The following is a 13744-nucleotide window of genomic DNA, read 5'->3' on the forward strand; positions in this document are numbered from 1 at the left end:
ATTTATTGTCCACTCAAAACCTTTGCTGTATGGTTATTGTTATTTTGATGCCTTCCTTTATCTGTGTTGTGATCATCACAACAGAGCTTTCAATTTCATAACTGCCACATAAAGTGTTTTCCCCCTTATAATCTTGAGTTTTATAGGGAAGACGTCTAATCCGACATGTACTTTCAGTAAATATATTGGTACTGTGAAGACTGTGTCTGTTTCCAACAGTTCCTCTGATAAGCGTCTACAACCTAATAATTGTTTCCAGGGCTCTCGGGTGTCCAGCCGCATGCGATCGTTGAAGTCCCACGATATTTCCCTGGAAACAACGCATACGCCGGGAAAGCCTCCAATCACAAACCTAATAATTGTTCCATTGCGGCTTCTGCTAACCAAAATACCACCCCTACAAAAACAAGGAAAATAGTCTCACTCTTTCACAGAACTACTGTGAAACTGACTATTACCCGGCTTTTACACTGATAGTATGATCAAGTCATCCTTAACTCTCTTGAGTGGCCCCATTGTGAAACTTGCCCTAGGTAGCCTGACACACACTCCGACCCACTAATGAAACACACTAAATCAGGGGGACAGTCACTTAAGAGCACACATGTCGTTTAAATTTACACGTGAGGGTGAGTCAATAAAAAACAAAACAGAACAGTGATTTCAGTAATATTAGTACCACCCCGAATCGATTTCCCCTTTCAGTAAACCTGTCTGTAAATTTAAACACTTATCTTACCACATGAAGGCCTCAAAATCTTGCAGCAAAAAGAAATGTTGTGGTACGTGTCATATGAGGTAAGTGACCTGTCACCCATACAGGAGGCTTTTAAGGGATAAAAATCTTCACGTGGGGGGATTATAGTTCTACAATGAAGAAGATTTCAAGGATTCCAGAGGAAATGATTGCTATATGAGGACGGGTACTGTCACACAAAAGAATCTGTAACTGTTGAAAGCAAAATATTTCATCGATCATTTTCCAATGTGTGCTGTCCAACCTTCTACACACTTTATTAAATTATCTGTAAGTTTCATCCGGCATAAATACTGCCAATAATGAAAATCCCAGGATGAAAATAGTACCGTATTTACTCGAATCTAAGCCGCACTTTTTTCCGGTTTTTGTAATCCAAAAAACCACCTGCGGTTTAGAATCGAGTGCAAAGTAAGCGGAAGTTCTGAAAAATGTTGGTAGGTGCCGCCACAACTAACTTCTGCCATCGAATATATGTAGCGCTACACAGGCATGCTTTGCAGGCACAAAGATAAATACTGGTGCCAAAACTTCTGCTTCAGTAAATAAATTTAAAAAAAAAAGGTGGAAGACGAGCTTTTTTCTCCGCCCCGAGTTTCGACCACTGCATTTTCATACATTATCCAACGAAGTAAATACAAATTCCGTATTGTTCATCATCGAATGTAGCAGCATTTCAATGTACTACGAAAATCCGACTGGCAAGACTGTTTGGGATGTTTGTTAATATGGCCAACTCTACGATTCTCTTCACCATAAGAATAATACGAATATAAACATTTTGTCATGTATTCTTTTGTGTTTGCTGCTATCTCATTTAAATCCTGTCTGCCTAATAAACTACGAAACTAGAGTGAGACAACAGCAAACGTGGAAGAACACACGTGTCATGTCATGTTTATATTCATATTATTATTATGTCTAATAGTGATACAGTCAGAAATAAAACACGGCAATTGACTAGATTTTTAAATCTAAGATGACTAATTTCTGTGCAGAATGTAATGTACTAAAGAGGCGTCTGCAAAGATTTTCAAACGGAGAAAAATTTTCGCTAAACTCTCGTTCAGAACATCTATCATACGCAATCTATTATTTGGTTCTTGTTGATCATTACCAAAGAAAGCAGCAGTGTGAGTAACAACAAACAGCAGTCTCTAGCCATTGTTTCGCTAATAAGACTATTCCTCTTTTTTTTTTTTAATTGTAAGCGGCGGTAGCACGCACAAAAGCAAGCCACGCCGCGAGCGTCGACAGGTCGTAAACACTCATTATCGGAATGCAACAAACAATGCATGACACAGTACAGCAATGCAATTTCAGCTTAGAGTGACGTAAACACCTATAACAAAGAGAACGGCACTTATCTGATCAAAGAAAAATAAGCAATCAATTCAAACCAGACGAAGCACGTGAAAAAGGAAGGGTACCCATATAAACACGGACGGAGCACCTGACACATAGCAATGGCTACGTGGTAAAGCTTAACTGCTAAGCTTACGACTCGAACCAAACTACTGTAGCTGTATCGTCATTCATTTGACCTAAATTATGTCTCATATTACAATGGACCAACTTTGTTTTGATTTGGAGATGCAGCCTAAAACTTTTCTCTCCCCTTGAATTTCGAGTCTCAAATTTCAGGTGCGGCTTAGATTCGGGAATTTTTTTTTCCTTGATTTCGAGTCTCATTTTTCAGGTGCGGCTTAGATTCGAGTGCGGCTTAGATTCGAGTAAATACGGTAAGCAAAAGTAAGGAACGACAACTATTTGCCAGTAACTGAGTGTTGTGCGTAAAATACTGGAGAGTTCTGTGTGGAATATAAATAACACAAGGCAAAAACTCACCATACAGTGTAAGCACCACTCTGTTGACTGCTACATAAATGAGACTGACATCACTGCTAAGCTTTCAGATAATGTTCTTCCTCTGAAGTGACAAACTGCAAGCATAGCTACGTTTTCTGGACACTGCCGTCTGACAGTCGAAGGGGGAATGACAAGGTAGATGGGGGGAAGCAGAGGGAGGGAGGGTGGGATGGAGAGGCAGCAAGGGAATGGGGGAGGAATGTGCCAACAGCAATTTCTAACATGGTACGTGGTGAATTGGTGGAGTGGAGTGGGGAGGTGAAGAAGTATGTTGAGATGGAACAGAGAAAAAGGGGAACCCAAAGAGAAGACAATGAAGGAGATGATAGAGAGACAGATGTGGGAGGCCAAAATTGGAGGTAGACGTCAGAAAGTCACCTGTCCTTCCTTCAAGGGATACTCCTTCTGGAGTTAGCCAAGTCACCCCAAAATTTATCACTGAAATGGAGTGGTACGTCGGAGTGGTAAAATTGAGACACTGAAAGTCATATCAATGGCGGAGATGAGAAATAATTTAAAAGATAGTAAAAGTATATGGGTCTGGCCACTCTGCTGGACAGGAAGCAGATGAGGGCTGCCCCAAGGCTCAGATGTGTCAGGAAGAATATCCCATACGTCTGAGCCTCGTCGACCCAATGCAGGGCTCAGACGGTAACAAAACAAATACAGTAATCACATCTAACTGAAAGATTCAAAACATTAAAAGTGAAAGACCTAAAAAGTAATGAAAAGCAGCATGACCGCTAAAAGTAAAATGAGGGTAGATGAATAATCACATCAATAGTTGGGTGGTGCAGTCGAGTACTGTTTGGTGTGAGGCAAGGCTGTGGGACAGGCGCCAGTGCAGATTGAGATTGGGAGTACCACAGGATTATAGTAAAGTAAATAGAAATAGAGAGAAATAGAAATAGAGAAGAATTTACAAGATATAACATAGGAAACCTGATGAAAGTAAATATAAAAGAAAATTTTACAAAAGAAATTGAGAGCAATCTAACAAAACTGAGACTGACCAATACAGAACCATAAGATGTCAAAAGCAGATGGAGATACCTGAAGGGCTGTATTCAAGAAGCACCTTCCAAAATCATAGGTAAAAGAAAATAACCTAACAAAATTTGGTTCACCACAAAGTGTCATGAAAAAGTGCTGGAAAGAAGAAATGCATGGATTAAAGAAAGGGATAATATGACATTGAAGGAAAGTTACTATAAACTCCACCATGAAATGCAAAGAACCCTAACACAAGAGAAAAGGGAATACTATAACAATATGGTGAGAGAAGCAAGGATGATTTCCCATATCACAGGATAAGGCAGATGTATCAAAATATAAAAAAAAATCCTTTGGTAAATTCAATAAAAGGGAACAATTTATAAAGGATCAGTATGGGAAAATACTGACCAACAAAAGTGACATACAAAACGATGGAAGACATACTTATCACAACTTCTCCCTCTTACTTTAAACTAGAACAACCTGATACAATTGATACAGCTGATACAGTTACTACCCCATCAGTAAATGAAATACAGCAATCAATAAAGAAATTAAAGAATAACAAGACTTGTGGCAAAGATAAGATATATGCTGCATTATTAAAAAATGGAGGCCCACAACTGGAATTAGAAATACAGGCATTAATAGAAACAATTTGGAAGACAGAAACCATTCCTGCAATTGTGTGCTCCATATTTAAGAAGAATGATCCACTTGTTTGTGATAGCTACAGATAAATTGCCTTTCTGGATGTCACCTACAAAATCTTATTGAGCTGCCTATTAAACAGGCTGATACCAATAACAGAAGAACTGATTGGGGACTACTAATGCGGTTTCGGCAGTAACAGATCCATACTAGATACTTATTCACCCTAAGACAAGTAACTGAAAAGGTGTGGGAATTCAATGTAGATGTCCATATATTATTCGTAGATTTTAAAAAGGCCTATGATAGCATACACCGACAGACACTCCTAAATATAATGAAGGAATTTAAAACACCATCAAAATTAATCAGATTAGTAAAAATGTGTATAGACGAAACTTTACGTCGCATAAAGACACCGGTAGGAGAAACTGAAGATTTTAAGGTGTACCACTGGACTGAGATAAGGGGATGCCATTTCACCTATTTTATTTAACCTTGTCCTAGAGAAGATCGATAGAGAATTTTCTAAAACCAGTCCACAAGGGATCCAGCTACAGGATGTGAACATTACAAGACTTGTCTATGCACATGATGTAGCACTAATAAGTAGCTCCAAAAGAAAAATCAATCATAATGATGCAAAATTACTACAAAATTGCTGGGAAAACAGGATTACATGTTAATGAAGAAAAGAAAGAATACCTGCTCATAAATAAGAAAACCAGAAAAGATGCACCTTTGACTGTAGATGGTTTCAGTTTCAAGACTGTTGACCACTTCAAGCACCTACAAAGTCTTTTCAGTAATAACAGCAGAACCGATATAGAAATAGATGCCCGTTTAGCAACAGCAAACAAGACTCTTTTTAGTTTCATCAAAATTCTAAGAAAAAGATCACTTAGTAGTAACTTCAAAATCCACTTATATCAATCGACCATTATACCTGTGATGTTATATGGAAGTAAAACATTAATATTTAGAAAGAATAATGAAGAAAAACTGTTAATATTTTAAAGAAAAGTACCAAGGAAAATTTCTGGACCTGTATACGATGAAAATAACATGGAATGGAGAATAAGAAGAAATGAAGAATTAAGAAGACTGTACAAACACCGTAACATCGTGGAAGTGCTCAAGAGGAGAAGGTTGAATTGGGCAGGCTATATAGCAAGAATTACAGAGAATAGACTACCTAGAATGGCATTCAGCAGAACAATAGATGGAAGAAGAGGAAGACCCATAATCAGATGGCGGGATAACATTCAGGAGGACACAACTAGGATGAACAGCAACAGCAACTGGACAAACAGTGCATTGGACAGATAGAAGTGGAAGAGGCTCATAGAGCAGGCGTATGGTCGATAAGGTCCTTGCTACATGTAAAGTAAGTAAAAAGTAAGTACCACAGGATCGAAATATATGTTTAAGGACTATTTCCACATACATAATTCTGAAAATTTGATATTGTGGGGGGAGGAAGGCATGAGGGCTGGAACCAGACAGCACAGCCACATATTTCACAGTGGGTAGTCAGCTTTACTCATGGCCACAGTTTGTCAATGGTCACAACTACAAAAGTTACAGAACAGTTGGTGTATGCCAAGGCTGCTGTTGGAAGCGATCCCACATCTGGGGATAGGATACATCTGCAATAGGAACAGGATATGACAAACTGGATAACTACATAAGATACGACTTGCATCTGGGTCTTCAATGGAGATACGACTGACATGTTAAGGGATTGGGTGTAGACGTGGCATAAAGTTTGACTGAGATAGTTTGCTAATTGGGTGGACAGCAGAACAGCACTTTGAATGGGGTGTGAAGTGTTTATCAATGAAGGTTCCCCACTGCAGGGCACAGTGAAATGTCAAAATCCTCACAGAGAATGTAGTTGAGTTATCCCAATCTAGGGTGATAATGGGTAATGAGGGAGATGATCTTTTGCAACTGGTTCACAGAGGTGATCAGTCTTAAAAATTTAGTGTGACTGACTCAAAGTTGATTTCCCACATACATATGAAAGAGTGTGCAGCCACTGCATTCTGTTAGCCATTACTGCTTCTCACACATATCTCCATGTCAGAAAGCAATTCTCAAGATGAGGCTCAGTTAGTGAAAACAGACAGCATTTCACAAATCAGTCTTTTCTCCGAGATATAGAGTATTGCTCACTTAAAAGTATGAAGAGAAGATTTGCTTTTGCAAATGACTTTCAGCTGCCAGTCACTGTACCAACTGTTGATCCTCTGTAAGTCTTCCTCCATTTCACTATCCTGAGATAACAGCAAGTTTACTGAGTCATGTATACAAGCTGATCAAAATCTGGAAAATTGAACTGTGTGGTATTATTTCTTCAGCAACCATGAGTGTATATGGTGTGAGAGATATATTTGTGTTCCAGGTTTGGAGTGTAGTGCCTTTCTCTAAAGGTAGCAGAAGGGCCAACGATTTTCTCATCAGTGCAGATGCAACGTCCATGGACGACTACACTGCGCTGCATACACACTTGTATCTTGAAAGATGCTTAAATCTATGTGCTATTAGATCAAACAGCAATAGCTAAGTGGCTGACTGCCCTAATTTTTTTTAATTACAAATACTGCCAAGTCATTCTCTCAATGAACAACCACAGACAAACTGCCCAACCCACTGTCCTTTTGTTCACGTGCTCTGGAATTTAATAGGAGGATCCAGGGAATCTCATCACCACATCTAAAAGATAGCCTTTCAACTAGAAGTGGTTCCATACTACTAATATGGAAACTGATTACCCAGAACCTAATTGTGTCATAATTAGCCTAGTTCTCGCACATATCAATTTCTTTGCTTTTACATTCTCTCACATTGCATACCTCCCTTCCTCCATCTATGTGAGTTCCCTCTGCATTTATGTGATGCCATAACCAGTTTCCTGATTTGTTTGTTGTTCTTTTTTTCTCTTTCATTGCATCCCTTCAGTCAATCTCTTATTGACTTCCTTTACATTTCTTTTCCATTCCCACTCTGTGAATTCTGAAAAGTTTAACCTTTAACTTTCATCAAGTAGTTACCAGCAACGGGTAAGGGGATAGACCTCTTCTAACTCAAGCAGAGTTTATATGAAATATATAGCTGTCATTTTATAAATTAACAATGACTCACCTGTGAAGAAGAAAAATCTGTTGGTTGGTTGGCTAAAATTGCTATACTGTAACTTTTCCCATGTGTATCATTTTCTTCAGATAGCTTGCCATTAGCTACAGTTTCATTTCTTGCAGATACAGCATTGGATAATTCTCCCATCTGTATGACACGTGAGTATGGCGTTGACTCCTGGAAGTGAAAAGATACAATTTACAAGTATTGAAACAAAGACAAGGGTTTGGGTTCAAGCCCCTATTTGTCACACTTTCAAGCTGCCACAGAGAGATTGTAGTACACATTCAAATGCAGAGTGAAGTACTGGTTCCAGAACCCACTCTTACACTGTTTTTGAGAATTCCCTGTTGTTCTCTTGCTAATAAAATATGTAATAAAAAAAATTGGTTTGGATCAGAAAGCAGTCGAAAAGCAAAGACATTACATAGAGAGGTCATTATGTGTACACTATGTCACTTCTTGAGCAGTATATAGGTCCTGAATGATGCATTCTATGAAGCTTCTAAAATCAGTCAGGGTAGAGAGAGTGTGCTTTATGCACCAACCCTAGCTCGGCTGCACTTTACGCAACACAGTTTACAAGCAAGCGAATCCTTTTGGTAAGAGGCTACTTGCACAGCTGCCTGCTAGAATCAGTCAGTGTGACCCAAGCAGCATATATCCTAACCCTGTTCCCTAGCCCTTTTTAGGGTATATTCAGCTGAAAGACAAGTTGCAAAATAAATAAAGTTGAAACAACTACTAGAAAAACAAAATATTGCACCTTGGACAAAGCCAATGATATTAAAGAAAGTGTGTCTAGTGTTTTCCAACAAAACATCACAAGCTTCATAAAAAAAAATGGTTGACTTGTCATATTCATACAGAGAAATGAAAGGATAGATGTAATTTCAACAGATGTGTTGTGCATATCAAAACATCATACTAGTGTATATTCAGTAGAAACAAGGGATTGGTTATGTAATGAAGAACTTGAGATGTGTTACAGGCTCTTCAGACTAATAAATGTTCTGTGGAACAGCTCTTTGAATGCTGCGCCACAATAGTGTATTAAGAAATGCATAAGCTTGTACAACTGACATTTTACAGAGCACCAGTGGCACATAATGTAAGCTTCATAATGCTGTTAGAGACAGAACAAGAGTTATGTGCAACTGACTGGATAGTCATTATCAAAATAGCCACGGTGTACTGCCAGTCTACAGTGTCCAACGGGCACAATATTTCGGCGATCATACATGTCGCCATCATCAGGTGAACTGACGAACTGAGCTCCTGTGAACGTGCTGGTACGGAGATCCGTACGCTACGGCTGCTCAGGAGGAACTAGCTTCGGTCACGGCGGCGGCCGATTTAAATACCCTCCGCCCGCGGCGCACTCCCTCCACCAGCCGCGCCCCGCGCCACGGTCACGCGGTGGAACAGATTGCGACGGCGTCTGAGACGACGTCGGTGTGATGGCTCTGTCCGCCGTGGTCATCACAACTATATGTTTGCTCGATTTATTCTTGATTAACCCAATCGCTGGTTCCCACGCCTTGCTAAGATTATAACCACAGTCACGGTTTATGAGGTCGTCATTGGTGCGAATTTCGATGGCATCTCTAACAACGCTGTCCCAGTATCTTGACGTCTGTACCAGAATCCTCGTGCATTCATACTCCATAGCTTGATTTTCCGACAAACAACATTCAGCGACCGCCGACTTGCTCGGATACATCAGTCGAGTGTGCCTCTGGCGATCACGGAATCGATCCTCGACAGTATGCATCGTCTGACCGATAAACGTCTTGCCACACTGACACGGAATCTGATACACGCCGGCCTTCCTCAGACCGAGGTTATCTTTGGCACTCCCCACCAGTGCACGAGTTTTATTCGGAGGACAAAACACAGTTCCGACCCGGTGTTTCTTCAAAATGCAGGCGATTTTCCCTGAGAGTGCGCCTGTACATGGAATAAACGCAGTGCCTACCTCCTCCCTCGTGATTTCATCCATCTCCACTGGTTGTGCTGTAGTGGTTGGGCGGAGAGCACGTTGAATCTGCCACTCTGAGTACCCATTTTTCCAAATACAGTTCTCAGATGTTCCAATTCCTGGGGTACACTCTCTGCATCAGAGATAGTGCGCACCCTATGTAGTGCGCACCCTATGTAGTGCGCACCCTATGTACTAGAGTTTTAAGTACCCCATTCGTCTGTGAAGGGTGGTGGCAGCTGTCTGCGTGCAAATACAGATCAGTGTGCATTGTCTTCCGATACACCCCATGACCTAGGGTGCCGTCAGCCCTTCTCTTGACCAAGACGTCAAGGAAAGGTAATTTACCATCCGTTTCAGTCTCCATAGTGAATTTGATGTTGGGGTATATGGAGTTTAGGTGTGTAAGGAAGTCAAGGAGTTTATCCATACCATGTGGCCAGATGATGAACGTATTGTCCACGTAATGGAAAAAGCAAGTAGGTTTTCATTCGTATGACGACAGGGCTTCCTCCTCATAGTTCTCCATGTACAAATTCGCTACCACCGGTGAGAGTGGGCTATTCATGGCGACTCCCTCCGTTTGTTCGTAGTATTCTCCATTAAAAAGCAAATACGTGGAGGTCAAGACATGCGTAAAAAGTTCAGTGGTCTTCTCGTCAAGCTGTCGGCACATGGAACAAGGTAGCTAACACTGACCTACACACAGATGGGTTATCCTACATCATGATACACAGCACACGGCATGAGCTGGTTGAGGTAATTTGGCACTCCCAGTGTTCTCCATTGGCTTGTTCACAAAAATGGGTATGCATAGAATTCCTACCTTAGCTCTATTAAAATGAACATTTCCTTTCCTGGCCTTATGCTAGTCATATTGTGTCTGTGGTGTACAGAAATAAAAATTTTAATATACGATCTGTGAACGTGTAACAAGACAAAAATGGAAGATACATGTCCACTTAGGAAAGACATCAGCTTATAAAAGTTCACCAAATCAAACACACACTTCTGACAGTGTGTGCATTCATATTTACGTAACATCAAGTATTAGAGAAATTATTTCTCTTAATTTCATATGAAACTCCCAGAACCTTTTGGAAAAAAGAAGGATATACTAAGCTAAGTTGAAACATGCCTTACATATCTCCTTTTTGTATTTTATTCTCAGAAATGTTATTGATTCTTAATTACGTGATAAATCATACTGAGAATGGCATGTTTTCATCAATCTTAAATCAGTCATTGCTTTAAAATGGCTTACTCCCATTACACATGAGCTATAACACAAAAATAACTAAATACAAAAATTCTTTAACCACCAATACAACATTTCCAGTCATTTTATTACAACAATTTTTTCCAATAACTATTCATCTCCAGATATTCAATGTGGGGTGCTTAGAAACAGCATATATTTGTAGGGTGTAAAGTAAAACATAAAACCCATCAAATGTGGGCTTCTGATGAACACATCAAGTAAGTATGGTGTCCTGCTTTCTGCTTGTGATGCAGAGAGTTTCCTTGCTTCCTACTGATTCTACTTTATGTGGCATGTTGCTAAAATATCACACAACATATTTTATGTTCCATGTGAGGAAATGGCTTCTCAATGAGAAATAGCAGGAAGTGACATTACAAAATTCGTTGAGCGCCACATCAATGTTAGCTAACTCATCCTATGTGCCGACTGCATTACACAACAAGCTTGAGAGTCTGCAGGCAAAGGGAAGGGAACATTATACTAACTTTGCCCTTATTGTCCAAGGTAGTAGTACCATATCTTTGGTGACTTATTTTTCAGGCAGATTAGAGGAAGATATTGCTATTTTTATAGATAATTTACTGACAGCTGCAAGATTGAAGGAATCAAATGACGTGCAGTTTGGCGTAAGTTGATCCCCGAGAGTCGTCACAGAGGGTTAAGGCGGCAGATTCGCAAGCCTATCTGAATCAACAGCATAACACGACTGTGTAAACATCTCTACGGCAAAGCCTCAGTACTGTCACAAATCTATAGATGGCTACTCTTTTTGCCTGCAACTATTTGCACTTCGCATTTGAAAGCTGGAACAGTACTACTGTCAGGGACCTACTTATACTGACTTGAGCATGTGTAAGACTCAGTTAACATTGACAAGATGATTAATGGAAAATCTCATATAAAGATGTGAAACAAATACTAACAAAGAGATAGAGGGGCTGGCCAGTACTTACCTCAGCTCAGTACAGCCGATAGATACACATAAAACAGAACCGAAAATTTACGTTCCTAGCTTTCGGAACAAATGTTCCTTCATCGGGGAGGAGAGAGAGGGAAGAAGGGAAAGGAGATTCAGTTACTCACAACCCAGGTTATGAAGCAACAGGGAAAGGAAAATAGGGAGGGTAACAAGGATGGAGGCATGGTTGTCAGAGGGAAGCCAAAGATATTCTACTGTAAGTACTGTGCCAGCTTCAAACCAAAGAGGATGCATACAGAAGTAAAGAGGTATATAGTATAAAGATAAACACAACTATGTAGGATGAAAAGATGCGTGAATGGCTAAGAGGAAAGGGAAAGAGGAGAAGACTGAAGAGTAAATGGGAGTGAGGTTGTTTAACGTAGGTTCAGTCCAGGGGGATGGCGGGATGAAAGGAAGTGTTGGAGTGCAAGTTCCCATCTCCGCAGTTCAGAGGGACTGGTGTTGGGTGGGAGAAGCCAAATGGCACATATGGTGTAGTAGGTTCCTAGGTCCCTAGAATTATGCTGGAGGGCATGCTCCACTACTGGGTATTGGGCATCTCCTAGGCGGACAGTTCGTCTGTGTCCGTTCATGCGCTCAGCCAGTTTAGTTGTTGTCATGCCGATGTAAAAGGCTGTGCAGTGCAGGCATGTCAGTTGATAAATGACATGTGTAGTTTCACATGTGGCCCTGCCTTGAATTGTGTACGTTTTACGAGTAGCGAGGCTGGAGTAGGTGGTTGTGGGGGGATGCATGGGGCAGGTTTTGCAGCGGGGTCGGTTACAGGGGTAGGAACCGCTGGGTAGAGAAGGTAGTCTGGGAATATTGTAGGGTTTAACAAGGATGTTACGGAGGTTAGGGGGCCGATGAAAGGAAACTCTGGGTGGTGTGGGGAGAATTTTGTCAAGGGATGATCTCATTTCAGGGGTTGACTTGAGAAAATCATATCCCTGGCAGAGTAATTTGTTGATGTTTTCGAGGCCAGGATAATATTGGGTGACAAGGGGGATGCTTCTGTGTCGTCTGGGGGTAGGAACATTGTTGTTGGACGGGGAGGAATGTATTGCTCGAGAGATCTGTTTGTGGACAAGGTCTGCAGGATAGTTGCAGGAGAGGAAAGTACTGGTCAGGTTATTGGTGTAATTGTTGAGGGATTCGTCACTGGAGCAGATACGTTTGCCACGAATACCTAGGCTGTAGGGAAGCGAGCATTTGATGTGGAATGGATGGCAGCTATCAAAGTGAAGGTACTGTTGTTTGTTTGTGGGTTTGATATGGACGGAGGTGTGGATGTGAGCTTCAACAAGATGAAGGTCAACATCCAGGAAGGTGGCTTGGGTTTTGGAGAAGGACCAGGTGAAATTCAGATTCGAAAAGGAGTTGAGGTTATGGAGGAGATTAAGGAGTGTTTCTTCACCATGAGTCCAGACCACAAAGATGTCATCCATAAACCTATACCAGGCCAGGGGAAGCAGCTGTTGGGTCTTCAGGAAAGCCTCCTCCATGCGGCCAATGAAGAGGTTGGCATAGGACGGAGCCATCCTGGTTCCCATGGCTGTTCCCTTGATTTGTTTGTAGGTCTGGCCTTCAAGTGTGAAGTAATTATGGGTGAGGATGAAGTTGGTAAGTGTGATAAGGAACGAGGTTTTTGGAAGATCTTCGGGTGGGTGTTGGGAGAGGTAGTGCTCAAGGGCAGAGAGTCCATGGATATGTGGGATGTTTGTGTAAAGGGATGTAGCATCTATGGTGACAAGAAAGGTTTCAGGTGGGAGAGGAGTGGGAATGGATTTGAGGCGTTCTAGGAAGTGGTTTGTGTCTTTGATGTAGGATGGGAGTCTGCGGGTGATAGGTTGGAGGTGCTGGTCTACCAGAGCTGAGATACGTTCGGTTGAGGCTTTGAAGCCTGCTACAATGGGACGGCCAGGATGGTTCTCTTTGTGGATTTTGGGTAATAGGTAGAAGGTAGGGGTACGTGGCTCAGGTGGAGTGAGTAAGTCTATGGAAGCCGTTGGGAGGCCTTGTGAGGGACCTTGGATTCTTAGGAATTTTTGCAGCTCAGTCTGGATGGAGGGAATGGGATCCTGGGTAACAGCTTTGTAGGTTGAGGTGTTGGAGAGTTGACGC

At 41.2% G+C, this 13744-nt stretch overlaps 1 protein-coding gene across 2 annotated transcripts in view; it reads right to left on the reverse strand.

Moving 5' to 3' along the window:
- LOC126191129 (zinc finger protein 510-like) overlaps positions 1-13744 on the reverse strand; it is a 390896-nt gene that overhangs the window by 277484 nt on the left and 99668 nt on the right. For both annotated transcript variants that reach the window (XM_049931877.1, XM_049931878.1), the window contains exon 5: positions 7421-7591. In XM_049931877.1, the coding sequence (XP_049787834.1) occupies positions 7421-7591 (171 nt within the window). The remainder of the gene's footprint in view (positions 1-7420; positions 7592-13744) is intronic.

The sequence above is a fragment of the Schistocerca cancellata genome, chromosome 6 (genome assembly GCF_023864275.1).
Source record: "Schistocerca cancellata isolate TAMUIC-IGC-003103 chromosome 6, iqSchCanc2.1, whole genome shotgun sequence".
NCBI classification, from domain to species: Eukaryota; Metazoa; Arthropoda; class Insecta; order Orthoptera; family Acrididae; genus Schistocerca; species Schistocerca cancellata.